At 43.4% G+C, this 15082-nt stretch overlaps 2 protein-coding genes across 12 annotated transcripts in view; one reads left to right on the forward strand and one right to left on the reverse strand.

The window, feature by feature from the left end:
* Positions 1-6437, forward strand: part of MFSD6 (major facilitator superfamily domain containing 6) — a 45983-nt gene extending 39546 nt beyond the window's left edge. For 7 of the 9 annotated variants that reach the window (XM_045032788.1, XM_045032787.1, XM_045032792.1 and 4 more), the window contains 2 exons: positions 310-590; positions 3963-6437. In XM_045032788.1, coding sequence (XP_044888723.1) covers positions 310-590; positions 3963-4127 — 446 coding nt within the window. In that variant the 3' untranslated portion in view covers positions 4128-6437. Of the gene's footprint in view, positions 1-309; positions 591-1261; positions 3768-3962 lie in introns of all 9 variants that reach the window. The other 2 variants (XM_045032791.1, XR_006582712.1) reach the window with 2 other exon arrangements.
* Positions 6438-7627: 1190 nt separating this feature from the next.
* Positions 7628-15082, reverse strand: part of NEMP2 (nuclear envelope integral membrane protein 2) — a 29450-nt gene continuing 21995 nt past the window's right edge. For 2 of the 3 annotated variants that reach the window (XM_044978420.1, XM_044978421.1), the window contains exon 9: positions 7686-11571. In XM_044978420.1, the coding sequence (XP_044834355.1) occupies positions 11337-11571 (235 nt within the window). In that variant the 3' untranslated portion in view covers positions 7686-11336. Of the gene's footprint in view, positions 11572-15082 lie in introns of all 3 variants that reach the window. The other variant, XM_044978422.1, reaches the window with a different exon arrangement.

The raw sequence follows: 15082 nt of genomic DNA on the forward strand, positions 1-15082 counted from the left end.
AACAATTTTAGTGTAGATGCATAACTCCGCATATTTTCCATACATACATCTCACAATGATTATTTGATGACCAGTGTGACACGGGCTTTCATTAGAGACCTTACATGACATTCTTTTGGTGAGCTCAGAGGAATCCCTGTACCCACTGCCAGTTGGTATCAAGAGGTCCTTGAATCACAATTAGGGAACAGAGTAATTCTTAGTGTGTTGCAAAGCATGTTTGTGTATGTTCATGTTCAGTGCTTTGATTCTCAATTTCCTTGTAATGATCACTGACTTCATTGATGATTATGTTGCCCTATACTTCAGAGAAGACAATGCTGGCAGAAAGGATCCCAGTGCCTTCCAGCCCTGTTCCCATAGCAACCATTGACCTCATACATCAACAGTCAGAAGATATCATGCCTCGAACTGAGCCCAGACTTCCTCCCAAGAAAACGAAGCACCAAGAAGAACAGGAAGATGTGAACAAGCCTGCGTGGGGGATCAGTTCTTCTCCTTGGGTTACTCTGGCTTATGCTGTCTATCAAATAAAGGAGATGGTACAGCTGTCTAAAACCAATCTGATGCCTGAAAACCAGCCTTTGCAGGTAACCCGCTCTTAATACATGATGTTCGTATCACCGTTAATGTTAACCTAAAAATATCCTGCTGAAGGTTTTAAGACCAAATGTAATCTACAGCACCATAACATCATTAATACCTGCCAAACATTCTTCATCAGTATATCAGAAACTTGGAGTTGTATAAAGCAATAGTTGAATGATAGTAACAAACACAGTTGCTGCATGTGTATGATACGGGGGGAGTGTTCAGTAATGCATCTGAGCAGATCTTTCTGCTAATTATAGTCTAATTTCCACTTTCTCCTCTTCCCTTTGTCATGACAAGTGGGATGTACTGGAATTGCCTCTAAATTACAGTGTTTTCATATTAGTTTGAACACATTTGTGCACTTGCAGAACTTTTGTGGCTTCAGGGTGAGCATTAACAAAGTTGCATAATTAAGGTGTACCATGCCTGTCTGTCTTTTAATTAAAATGGGGGGGAAAAAAGTTTCCTTTTTGAGATTAGCCTGGAGGCATGGGGGGAGTGAGACTTGCCAAACATCCAAAATACGGTGGAAATGGGCACCCCAGCGAATTAATAATGGAATATGAAGCCCTTCACCCACTTTAGCTTGGCCTGGGCTTGTGGTGACTGAAAGTGACTACAACTTGAGTGTTCTGTGGCCTGTGTGAAATGAGTTGTTGTTTTCCAGTGTTCACATTACAGAATCCCCCAGCACCCTTATTAGGAATCTTGGCAGAAGGGCCAAGGACTGGACGGACTCAGAGACTGGACTATCATCCGATCTTTTGGGGTGCTCCCTCCAGAACGGAGTTGGAGCACAGTGGTTGTTGGTGAGGCAATGTAGGGAAACTTGTGCTGCTGCTGTCAATGCTCGTTTTTAAAACAGTGTGGGTAATAAACTTCCTGTTTCTCCTGTCTGCCTGGGGGAGGAGTGGTGCAGCTTCCCCCATACATATTTGCCATCCCATATGCACTCAAATGTCATTTCCACCTGTCCTACCTCTGGAAGGTGATGATTTTGGACGTGACTTTGCAGATGTGCCAAAGCAACATTTGAAGAAATCCCAACTTCACCAGCTGTCTCCCTCCTCCCCCATTGGCCTATATTCTTGTAAACAGCCCTATGCATATATTCCCTTCTCAATATGCACGCTGAGCTTCCATTAGCTTTAATGAGACTAACTTGCATGCCTCAGGGAGAGTGAGCATCCATATTGAAATGACTCTAGAATGTCTGTTTATACTGTGCAAGAAGAATTTCAGACACACACATCTTGGAAAAATCAAATGTCTCCTTTTGAATTACAATGAAATCCTCATTGACACAATGCTGTTGTGTTACACTCTCTACGCATGCCACTCGCCCAAGCAGTTTTCCATCAGTCTTCTCGTAAGCAGTTATCAATATAAGCCCGGCCCTGTCGGTCGCATCAATTGCAAATTGGAGAATGGCAGTCACACAGAATCTGCCATACCTCCCAGGCAAGAAAACTGGTTTGTTGTTTGTGGTAAACTCTCTAGGAGAGAGAATCAACAAATGTTCATAGTATTGGAGATACTCTCAGTAAATGACTTGAGCAATTAGGAATTGCCTCCTATAATTCCCTGCCATCTTCAGGAACATGTTCTCTTAATAACCTCTTTTCCCCTTCTCATAACTTCATGCAGCTATTCATGGAGCCTTTTTATTAATACTATTACATTTTGGGCGTCGCATTATCTACTCCACATGTGACTGACAGAATTGAGGACCATTCCTTAGATAGGATTGTTAGTATTTATGGGAACAACGAATCTTTGTTGGGAGAAAATTGTTTCCATGGGATAGTTTTATTAAGGCCCCAATCCTGCAGTTGGATCTGCACTGGTATATCTTTGCACCCATGCAGTTCCCCACTGTCTCTCATTAAGGCCTGTGTTTGTAGGGTCAAACATCAAAAACCCTATTTCTTGCTCAACCAAATCCAGATTTTAAAGTTAGGCTAAATATGACCCTTAATGTTTCCTCCCTCCCCTGGCTGGTTGCACTTGTATCAGGGCAGTCTGCTGTTCTGCAACTGGCCAGTTTCAATGATCTCTGTCTTCCAGATTGTGAATAAAAGATGGCTAAAGAGCATTCAGCCCTACCACCATGACAAGAAGACACTTAAGCGCCTGCAAAGCATAGCTTCTTTTCCCACTGTAGTGTATGTAAAATTTTGGTATTTAAAAACTAGTGTAGACCCAGAATGAAGCAATATTCCACACCCTCCATTTGAAGATGCACGCATGATGCATCTCAGCTCCATGAAGCTAGAGATATATTTAATCATTTCAGCTCCTTGGAGAAATTGCCTACTTTTACAGAACACACCCACATTTTAATTCTAAAAATTAAAAAAACAAACTCCCTATGCATTGCTGTTGCTTTATTTCACTTATTCTTTTAGCCTGAATTTAACAAAATACTAAACCCAGAAAAGGCTACCTAGCTATCTTGTTAAACATTTTAAATGCCATTCCTAAAGAATTAATTTGACAGTTGGTCATTTGGAGGAGAAACTTGGGCATAGAAAAGGGGATTAATGACAGAAAAACTTTGGTTCCTCATTTCACATTACTGCTTGCTTATAGTAATCCTTCAAGGAAAGGCGCATGCTCACCACCCTAATTACTTGATACAAAACAAATCTTCCAAGATAAATCCTGAGGTTAGAAGATGTGGTAGTACTAATATTGTACAAGACTTTTTTTGTCTTTGGCCCTCAGGGAATGCAGCTAGCATTTGTCTTTAAAATAAGATCACATAATCTGGGAAAGCTTTTAAAAATGTGCACTGAGCCTTTCAGAAAATTGTTCTCAACTATTTTCTTCTTGACTGAACCAGAGAATTGCCTGCTTGAATCACTGACCTAACCATTTTTACTAAGAAAAGGCCTATTGCTAAGTAAATTGGATGACATTTATGTGCTTTTACTGCAAAAGTGGTGTCACTCAGTGGCTCGGAGAAATATCTTACTTAGAAAAAAATGTTAAGGAAATATAGGTGGATTTGCAGAAGGGAGCATGAAGTATGTTTTAGCAAACAATGCAGTCATAATGATTATTGTTGTCTGTATACAGTAGAAGACTATTCATAGTTTTTGTCTTAAAACATAGCGAGTTTGTTTTTTGCATGCTTCTTGTGGAAGTGCAGTTAGGAAAAAAAATGGAAGGTAAGTTTTCTGCTTGTTGTTACATTCATATGTAGATAACATTACTATCTTACTGCTTTCCTGCTTTATGTTCACTTGCTGTGTTGCATGCATGCAGTGCAAGAACACTTTTCCAATGTCTCTGAATGCCTTTTCCCATAGGGTAGCGTAATGAGAGTATGCACTTATATTTGCATGTGTTTTCTCTCTCTTTAGAAAGCCAGTGAGAATCAGAGTGTTCCAGCAGCCAGTCCAACAGAACAGCCCCGAAATCTGAGAGAAACTGATGAATCCAGAGATTATTCAATACCTGCAGCGACACTCAACTCCCAAACTGACCCAGAGCCCCCTAGTGTTGGATCAGCTTCCCTTTGTCAGTAATGCTCCATCTGCTGCTGCAGGGCACTAAGATGAGTTCGTCTCATCAAACCCACTGCATGAAATCGTGCTGCTCTGCTGGGAAATGGTGGAACCAAGAGCTCAAAAGAGCCCTTCACCTTATGTGACTAGGAACTACAGGTGCTCAGCACATCTTGAAATCAGACCCATCACATGATGCAGCACAAGCTTTTAAATATTTAAGACCATTCATATGACAAAATACAGTAGCAACATTGCATGGGGAAGCTAAAGGTCTGGAAGGCTTGGCAGAGGAAATGGGACTGAATGTCACTGCCTTAGAAATTCTCAGTTGCTTTGCTAAAGTTTGGTCAAATGTTATGAAATTCTTTGCAATCTGTAGAGAAAGGGGAGCTTATACTGTGTAATGTGAAGAAAAAACACTAAGTCACTTGATATAATTTCCCCTATTTGATCAGTTAGTTTAAATTTAATTTTTTCCCACAGAGAAACTAAACTGGAAAAGAAAACACTATGGTCTTTCTTTTTAGGAGAAAAATTGCATTTCCCTGAAAAAGTTTAAACAAACAACTAAGAGACACTGGACAAAGTAAATACATAAATAAAGGCACAGCCTAGTCTTTTGCAATGACTTCTCAAAAACCTTGAATAGCTTCAGCAAGAATGTTTTTATAATGTGGTGATGGATTAAGTGACACCGAGTGGAATCTTTGAATAGTAAAGCTGCCATTAACGCTCTTCTAAGAGGTAGGTTTAGTTTGGCAAGGCATAAACTTTTGAAAAGGGCATTTTAGAAAGAACCAAACGGAGGTGAGGTTAAATCAAGTTAGTAAGCTTACAGCCCTTCACTAAACAGGGGGTTTGCTAAATGCATGTGTGTATAATTTTAGGTTTGATGATATGCCCAAGACTACCAGGGTGACCAGACGTCCCGATGTTTAGGTGTTTGTCCTAGATATTTCGTTCCGCTGGCAGCACTCAGCTTTTTTTCTCTCCACCAGCGGACACCCCCCGCTCCCACCAATATGTGTCCTGATATTTTCTCCCTCTCATCTGGTCACCCTAAAGACCACAGACCTCGATCAAGATTGGGCAGTTTGAGATTGAGAGTGTCCACTGGAAACCTCTTTTTATTTTTATTTTTAATTTCATCATATTAAATATTGTTGAACTAAGCGTTCCTACTGTGGTTATGTATAGAAGATAAGAGCTTCAAGTGCCTGGGGAGGGAATTGCCTATAAATCATAATGATTGGGGGTAGGGAGGGGAAGATACTGTTAACAGGAGTTTCAATGAGCAAAACCCTCCAAAATAAAGAAACATGATTAAATGACCGTATGTTTAGAGACTTGTTTTACACAGACAGTGTCAGACACTGTGAGATTGTGAGTTATGTCTAGTCATGCTTTTCGATGTTAACTGTAGCCAGCCCGCTGGCTGGTTCATAACACAGATTGTTGCTGAGAGGAAAACTTGGGTTCAAGGTTGAAATCAATGGGCTGGCATGGGGTGTAAGTCAGGACAGTGTTTGGCCCAGTGTCTCACGTCCGTGAATTGATCCTGAGAGGGGCTGAGCCCATGTAGCTTCCATTGAAGTGACTAAGAACTGCAGGTGCTCAGCCTGTCTTGGAATCAGACACATGCTCAACAGGCTTCCTTGCTGCCTCACTTGACTTCAGTGCACAGCCTGTGGCATGATACAGCTGGGTGTGAGGGAGGAAGAGAAGGATGGTGGTTTAGAATGAAGCAGTGGGTGGAAATTCCAGACCCTTTGATCCCCAGTTGAATGAACTAAGGCCTCCCCTGCCATCCTCGCACATGCCTTAGCAAGGCCTATGGGGCTGAGGTAGAGCGCACACATTGGTGCCTGGGACCAGCACCACAAAGAGAGTACAAATAAATGTTAATAACTAGCCACTAGTTATGTTTTGCACTTGAACTTAAATGTACTGTAAATTCTCATGACTCGTTGAAGTGTCCTTTAAGTCAGAAATGTATTTATTGTATGTTTGTATAACATTTTGGGAATGGAGAATTGAATGGGTGACAGGCTAAAGGTGTTAAATCTTCTCAGCTAAGCGAAAACATTTACACAGAGTTAATGCAATATGGTATTACCTCAACTTCTACTGAATAGCACCTACATTGAGGTGGAGATCTTACATATTGTGTTTACACTTCCAAATTGTTTTTTGAAATACATGCTCTTTTGGAACTGTATATTCATTCCCTGTTGCAAAATGAACATGTACACATGGATTTTGATATTTGTGAAAATTGTAAAAGTGCAGTAAGAAAAATATAAAATATCTATAATGTGTTTAAAAGAATCTGTCTGAATATTTTTATTAAATTTCCCATTTTGTATAATCATATATTGGCCACATACCTGATGATAATCTGAGATAAAAAATCAATCCTAAACAGCTTTGGCAAGGTTCTCCAATGAAAGATTTTGCGTTGCCTTAATGTATATGAGGTGAAAGGCAAATCAGTATCTCAAATCAAAATCTGTTTGTGAGGGGGAGCAGAATGTAGGAGCAGATCACCCAAGGCTCATGGTAATGGAAAGCTAGTAGTGGGATGATCTGTAAGGGGTCAGTGCATCCCAAACAGCCCGGCATAGATGGATGAGTGTGGTTTGAGTTATGCAAGTTCTTCTTATTGCAGGCCAAGAGATAAAGTAGAAAGTAGTCTGAGCTGCCACTTGTAACCACATTTTCATAACTTTCTGAATATTTGTATCTTGGCTGCTTAAATGGGTTTATTGGGGCTATCTTCAAAGTCTGGTTCTAGACCTCTTAACTGCGAATTCCTAACTAAATGAATATATTTGCACCAGTGTATCCAGTAGCAATGTTTGTTGGCACAGTGAAGTTTATCTTGACAGAACAAATTTAATTTGCTTTTTTCTTTTGACTGCTTAATTTGTGGGGCACGTGGGAGCAGCAGAAGGGGGAGACCTTGGGAATCTAGATTTTTCCATACTCATTAAGGGGAAACCTCCTACAAACCCCAACCAGAAGCTGGGAACGGGCGATGGGGGACGGATCACTTGATGATCGCCTGTTCTGTTCATTCCCTCTGAAGCACCTCGCATTGGCTGCTGTCAGAAGTCAGTACTAATCTAGATGGACCATTGGTCTGACCCAGTAAGGCCATTCTTACGTTCCTCCTCTTCAACCGTACATATCTTACTATCACCACACTGTGGTTCTGCTGAGGTTTGGCTCTTCTGTGGGCATGGAGAGGGCTGGGAAGATTTCACTCTATGCAAACACTTCTCTGGGGGTTGGAGGGAAATAGAGAAACACCTCTTTGAAGCAGCAGGGGAGTGCAGGGGAACTGCACCCTTTAGCTGTGTTGTGAGGTACAAGACCAAAGGACCTCAACCTCCCCCCGAAGGACAGGTGCACCCACCTGTCTGACTGCTCTTTCTGACGTGTACTGTTTTCATAAGGTGGTTAAAATGAACCAAGCAAACGCTGCTAGCTGAAAAATATTTTAATTAAAAAGCTTGACTCAGCATACACCTCTACCCTGATCTAACGCTGTCCTCGGGAGCCAAAAAATCTTACCGCGTGATAGGTGAAACCGCTTTATATCGTACTTGCTTTGATCCGCCGGAGTACACAGCCCCATCCCCCTGGAGCATTGCTTTACCGCGTTATATCCGAATTTGTGTTATATCAGGGTAGAGGTGTAGTATGTCGAGTGCACTGTACATGAAATTCATATATTTCCAAAACCTGAAATTGTTGAAAAAAATAAATGAAGCAGAGGATAAAATAGTATACAAGCCTTTGTTAAGGGAGGAAGGATGCTCTAGTGGTAAAGGCACAGGCCTGGGGCTTAGGAGATCTGGGTTCTGCTCTCACAAAGACTTAGTATGTGATCTTGGGATGTCACTTTCAACTCTGTCGCAGTGCTCCTCTAAAATGGGGATAGTACCGACCTATCTCACAGGAGTGCCATGAGGATAAATTTCAGTGTTTTGTAAAGTGCTCAGAAACTGATGGGGGGGGGGGGGGGCGGGGGTTAGTATAAGTACATGTATGTATAAGTACATAGATAAACATTCATAAATCCTCAGAGTTCATGATCTTAGCGATATTTGGAGGCTTTAAAGGTTTGTTTTAATGTTCTTTTTGAGCTAGTCATTAAAACATTCATGTGTATCTCAGGCTGCTGTTGCTCTTCTCTCCTGGGGGTGCGGGGCGAGGTGTTTGAAGCAGCCACCCTACTTGATCATCTTATAAAAATATCCAGAAAACAGATAAAGTGCAGGAAAAATTCAACTGTATTGAATTATGTTTTTTCCCCTCAGTGAACATATTAATGTTAATAGCGAGATATGTGACCATATCATTGTGGAGGTGCAGGCAGTCCCTGTACATCATCTTGTGGCTCAGTGTGGTACTGCAGCAGTGCCCCCCCCTTAATTTCCCCTGACTGGGGGGGCAATAGGTTTGCTTTAACACCCAGAGGGGAGCTTACACACACTAACAAAGAAAAGTTCTCTTTTATCAAGGCTTCAGGACAGGAGTAATTAAATTAAAACCCACCCATAAGGGCCTCACCTCAGAACCTGTTTCAACTCCCAAATTTAAATCCATAAACAAAGCCTCTAGTTAGGCTCCAGGACACTGACCAGCCTGAGAGAAAACAACAAACACCTGCTATCACCTGCACAGTTTCTACTTCCCTCTCTCTTGCTCAGTTTCTTTTCTGTTTATATAGCCCAGCCCTAGGGTGGAGCAGGGTCTCCTTGATTACACCTCAGGCTGTCCTAGCTGTAGGTTCTAGCCTGTCCCTTAAAGGGGTAGTACATTTCTTAGCAAAGATAATATACTCGTGGAGGGGCATCATCACCAATCTATTAGCTGCTTTGTTTCATAAAGCTCAAGGGGGTTGCCTGGGTTTAAATTGGGACAAGATATGTCCCTTTAAAAACAAAAAATCATGATTGTGAACCTTCAGCTCCCTGAGCACTGTGGCTGAAAATCCTTTACTTCAGTATGGTGCAGAGAGCCTGAAATGTGTCATACTACGTTGCCTTTCCTTGACGGGCCAGATATTTATAACAATACATTTCAAGTACTTAGCTTCAACTATGCAGGTGTAACATAAACCTCCTCCAGCCATGTAAGGCCATTGTGCTAGAGGAGAGATCCACCCCTCTGCAAGGCAGCCAAAGATCTTGGACTTTATCCACCTCTCCTGTGGTTCTGACCACTGTTTGGTGAATGTATCTACTAATGTGTTGCGTTTATCTTGCTAGTAGTAGAAAGCACCAAAGCAAGCCCAATATGATGCCAGGACTGGGATGGAGAGATGTGGCCGTGAATCTAGCAGCCCGCCCCCTGTATTTTATTGGTGACAATTAGAGACTTGTTCAGTAGAGCCCTCTTGCTGCTAACATAAGCGTGGTCCCAGTTTGGTTTATAAGTTTAATAAGTAGGGCTCATCTTCTCTCACACCTCTGTATGGCTATAGAATGAGCTTGTCTTCCTGAATGAGCAAGATGGTCTAATGGTGTTTAAGTGTTAGGCTTCTCTTTACTGAAAAACAGAAAAATTCTCATTTTAAAATTTTAATTTAAACTCTAGAGCCTCCTGACATCTCCCTATAATTCTCTCTGGGAAGTGCTAATATAAAGGTAAGCTCTGATGACTTCTCAGTGTAAGGAGACACCCATGTATATGGTAAGCTGTTTCTTTTTAGCACTGTTTTATGGTATTTGGGTCCACCCCCGCCCGCCCCTCCCCCAAAGACCAGCAACTGAGACATCTCCAAGCATGTTCACCAGCAAAGGGGAACTATCCTTTTGAGTGTGCCCACTGAGCCAGCCTGGCTTCAAACACAGCGCAGCCTGTTCTGCAGAGCGACACCTTTTAGAAAGAGGTGAATGTTGGAATGGGACAGTTCCTGGAGGATTTGGAGTGGCAGTTGGGGGGAGAAATGATGGCCTCCGCTCTCCTACGAGGAGATACTTAGTGGAGTTAATGGGACGCAGAGTGTGTATGAAAAGTGAGGGGTAAGGGACACAGTCTGAAGGACAACAGAGAGGGAGATTCCATTTGTACAGGGGTAAGGGGAGGATAGATACCCACAGAAGGAATCTCCTATTCTCGTATGGATGTTGGCAGTTGACTAATTATTTTCTTGCCAGGGTAAGATCCTCACCTCCTGAGGTAAACCCTGGAGAAGGTCACACGGTCAGGGGATCTCCAGGAGGATCCATCCAGCACTTCCTCCCTGCTTGTGGTCCTGGGGACAAGGTTTCTTCCCAATCATGAAACGAGCAGCAGGATCCACTGCCAAAGCTGGTGGATTCCCAGGACACCAGGGCCACTTATGGGTGGTTCAGCTTCTCCCTGGCCATCCTTACCCCAGGTACCCACACTGACGGAGACTCCTTGGAGCAGCTAATAGAGTCCCAGGCTACGTGGCCTTTACTGAGCACACTTGTGGGCCTGGAATGGTGGGGTTTTGTTTTTTTGTTTTGGGGTTTTGTTAGTTGTGGAGGAAGATTGAGGCTGAAAGGAAGAATAAGAATACACTGGGGAAAACACATTTCCCAGAGGAGGAGATGGAGAACTGGATCAGGTGAAGGGCCCTTGGCACAGGAGGCCACAATGAAGAGGGCAGAGATGGGTGGGAGAGGAAACAAAGATGGTGGGGACTAGGTGTGTGGCTTGGCTAGAGTAGAAAGGCTAAGGGAAAGCAGAGGAGCACAGTTGTGCAGGGCTCTCAAGGAGAGGGGTGAGGAACTTAAAACTCGTGGAAGGTGAGATGAACCCAGTGGAGAGATCAGAGCGGTAAGCAAGATACCTTAGGAAAGGAGTTCAAAGAATTTATTAGCAGATAGAGCACTTAGTAAAAGTGCATCATAAATGACTTCTTCATCTGGCACTTCCAGCACTGAGGGCATGGAGAGAGAACAGTCTCTTCAAGGGAGTTGAGGCACAGTGGTGGGGCAAGTTTGCACTGCAGCTGCCTCGTACCCGCCCTGCAAATAAATAGGGGAGGTAACATTCACTTAAGAAACCAAGCAACTTACTACTGTTTTGAACAGTGAAGCGGGAATAAATCCTTCAAAGAATCTTGGTTGCCCTGTACAGCCAAGTCAGAAGTAGGGCTCTCTGAGACAGCACGCATTTAGCCTAGGTAGCCTTCCTTTCCAACTTGATTTCATTTTCTTCCCTTACAGGGGATTTTCCAATGGTTCAGAATAATCCAATACTGTTGGAGTGTGAAACATTTTCACTTTCGTTTTGTTCCTGCATTTCATCATCATCTTCATAATCATCCTCCTGAATGGAATTAGCTAGTCGGTTCGGCTCTGGCTCTATGCTAAAGAGCTGCTGTTCCAAGAAGGAGCCTCCAATGCCATATAGCTCATCATATGCGTTCACTTCTGCAGGTGACACGTGGGGAGATCCCAAAATAAAGTTTGCAAATCTGCCAGATTTAAAAAGGGGAAAGGATCAGACAGGAAGAAAACCAAATACACAGAATGCTGCCAATTAAAGCTGACTTGGAGCAGAGACCTGCATGTTTTGGGTATGTGTCTAGACAGCATTCAAAACAGGAATCGTGCCCCCATGGCATGCTGGAGTTTAAACCTGAGCTAAGAATTCACACACACAAGAGGGTAAAATCGTAAAGGGCAGCATTCAGGACTGAACTTTGTCACCTCAGTTAGCTGTTTTCCTTCGTCATCATCCTTTCAAATATTTTCAGTCTTTGCTTCATGCTTTAATTAAGTAACTTTGGTTCCTCAGAGACCGAGTAGGACATAGTGACCGAGCCAGGCACATCTGACCTGTTTTTCCAGCTCTTACTGCTCGCGGTGTAGACCTATGTAGGTCACTTGCCTTCTCTCAGTTTCAGTTTCTCAATTAGTAAAGTGGGGCTGCTAATACTTTTTCCCAAGAATGTTATGAGGATTCATTAATGTCTGCGGAGAACTTGAGAGAGAACCCCTGTAACTTACATAGTCCTTTATTTGAATTCAAGAAGTGCTGATACTCTATTCCTGACAGAAACCAGTGCAAGAGCTCAACACCCATGAGTTCCTGCACTACAGCATCGCATACAGCCAGTCCCTGTAGACTCTGCAGCAACTGGGCCTAGACTCTGCAGCAGGATCCCTGCTCTCTATGGCGCTCTGGTGTGACAGGCTGGAATTTCTGCAGCAGCTCCAGGTAAACTCCAAAATGGAGGATTCATTGAATAAAACATGGAAACAAATAGTACAGTAACATTCTGTGTACTATTTGAGAGCTTATATTCCGTTTATTTGACACTGGCCCATGCATTTTGAAATGCTGCCAATCTTACTTTGATAAAGGACAGCTGTACTGCAGAAGTCAGAGCGGATGCTGGAGTTTTTTGGAAAGTGGGGGACTTTTGATGCCTGAACTTTTGGTGAGGGGTTGTAAGAAAAGCACATTAGCGAAAAGAGCTCTGTTACAGTGATCACCAGTTAAATAGTTGTTAATATTCATATCATTGTCATAATATTTCTGAGCTAAAACTTCACTGAGTTGAAGAGGGCTGTTCATTTTTCTTACAAATGTACTTCAGTCTTGGGCAGACATCATTGCTTTGGTTTCATTTGGTAGGTTTTCTTTGTTACCATAAGGGGAAGAAATATAATTATTCTTTAATAAAAGTTTAGAGTCACGGTCAACTTAAGAATCAGACTTCTGCCAGACTCTTTTTTACATACTATTGTTCCAAATAATTCCTGAGAATAACTAAAAGTGATTGGAGAAAAAATATCTCTTCTCACTTTGTTTACTTTGTGCATTTGGCAGCATGTTGCACATAACCAGTTAGTTTTCCCTCTGCTTGGTATGAATTTTTCCATGGTAATAAGCGAGACAGACATTTTTGAAAACTACAAAAACCTGACTATAGAAAGTGTCATGGGAAGCCAAGTGCAGGTGCAGTTCCCATTCCCGAAACTCCTTTGAACTCAGTTTTGATAACAGATTAAATTCCAAGCTGATGGCGCTTTAATTTCTGAAGCACAATTCAGGGGCAAGGGTGAGTTCTATGGCTGCGTAATACCTAGAGCCCTGCTGCTAATATTTTACGGTTCTAATTTTGGTTTTTGGATAAGCATGTTAGAATTCTGATGAGTCTTATGTCCCTAACTCCTCTGGCTGCCAGCCCCCATTTTATATGGCCTCTCCTTTATAGCCCACCATCATTCTTCTAATTTGCTAGCAGTGTCTCTGTTGAACTGTTCCAGACAGTCTCTCCATCCACTCAGATTCCCAGGGGCAGAGCATGCTATTTCCACAGCACTCTTAGTCCTATTTCAGGGCATGTCTACAATAAATGCTATATTAGATCCTCACTCCCACTCTGCCCCCTTTATAGCCACTGCAGTAATTACTGTGGTGGTTCATGTCCACACAACCGTCCTTCAGTTCGTGGAGTGCTTCTACTGACCGAAGAGGGGCAGTGTGGGGAGCTAAGAGCCTGGTCTCTCAGAACCCATTGGTTCTCCCCTCCAGGAGCCCAGCTGCCCCACAGACTCCTGGCTCCCTGCCAGCTCCCTCCTCCCCTCCCCACTCTCTGTTCCCTGCTCACCGCCCCCCCCCCCCCGCTCCCGCCTCCATGCTGGCAGCCTCATAGGCTCCCAGCACAGAGCTGGGAGCCTCAGAGCAGCCAGGCTCCCAGCCAGGAGCCCAAGTGCAGCTCAGCTCTGAACAGGGAGCCTGGAGAATGACAGCCAACAGCCAATGCAAGTAACACAGTGCCTACATGGACACTGCGTCGCCCTAACTACACTGACATAAGCCCTCCTATTCCTCTCATGAAGGTGGAGGTGTTATGTTGGTGTAGTAGGCACTTACATCGGCGGGCGCAAGGCTATAAGGTGGATAGAAAGCTGGCTAGATCGTCAGGCTCAACGGGTAGTGATCAATGGCTCCATGTCTAGTTGGCAGCTGGTATCAAGCGGAGTGCCCCAATGGTTGGTCCTGGGGCTGGTTTTGTTCAATATCTTCATTAATGATCTGGAGGATGGCGTGGACTGCACCCTCAGCAAGTTTGCAGATGACACTAAACTGGGAGGAGTGGTAGATACGCTGGAGGATAGGGATAGGATACAGAGGGACCTAGACAAATCAGAGGATTGGGCCAAAAGAAATCTGATGAGGTTTAACAAGGACAAGTGCAGAGTCCTGCACTTCGGATGGAAGAATCCCGTGCACTGCTACAAACTAGGGACTGAGTGGCTAGACAGCAGTTCTGCAGAAAAGGACCTAGGGGTTACAATGGAAGAGAAGCTGGATATGAGTTGACAGTGTGCCCTTGTTGCCAAGAAGGCTAACGGCATTTTGGGCTGTATAAGTAGGGGCATTGCCAGCAGATCGAGGGACATGATCATTCCCCTCTATTTGGCATTGGTGAGGCTTCATCTGGAGTACTGTGTCCAGTTTTGGGCCCCACACTACAAGAAGGATGTGGAAAAATTGGAAAGAGTCCAGCAGAGGGCAACAAAAATGATTAGGGGGCTGGAGCACATGATTTATGAGGAGAGGCTGAGGGAACTGGGATTATTTATTCTGCAGAAGAGAAGAATGAGGGGGGATTTGATAGCTGCTTTCAGCTACCTTAAAAGGGGTTCCAAAGTGGATGGATCTAGACTGTTCTCAGTGGTACTTGATGACGGAACAAGGAGTAATGGTCTCAAGTTGCAGTGGGGGAGGTTTAGGTTGGATATTAGGAAAAACTTTTTCACTAGGAGGGTGGTGAAGCACTGGAATGGGTTACCTAGGGAGCTGGTGGAATCTCCTTCCTTAGAGGTTTTTAAGTTCAGGCTTGACAAAGCCCTAGCTGGGATGATTTAGTTGGGGATTAGGTCCTGCTTTGAGCAGGGGGTTGGACTAGATGACCTCCTGATATTCTATGATTCTATGTAGTGTGTACACTGACATAGTTAGGTCGACAT

This window comes from Mauremys mutica, chromosome 10, assembly GCF_020497125.1.
Source record: "Mauremys mutica isolate MM-2020 ecotype Southern chromosome 10, ASM2049712v1, whole genome shotgun sequence".
Taxonomy (NCBI): Eukaryota; Metazoa; Chordata; order Testudines; family Geoemydidae; genus Mauremys; species Mauremys mutica.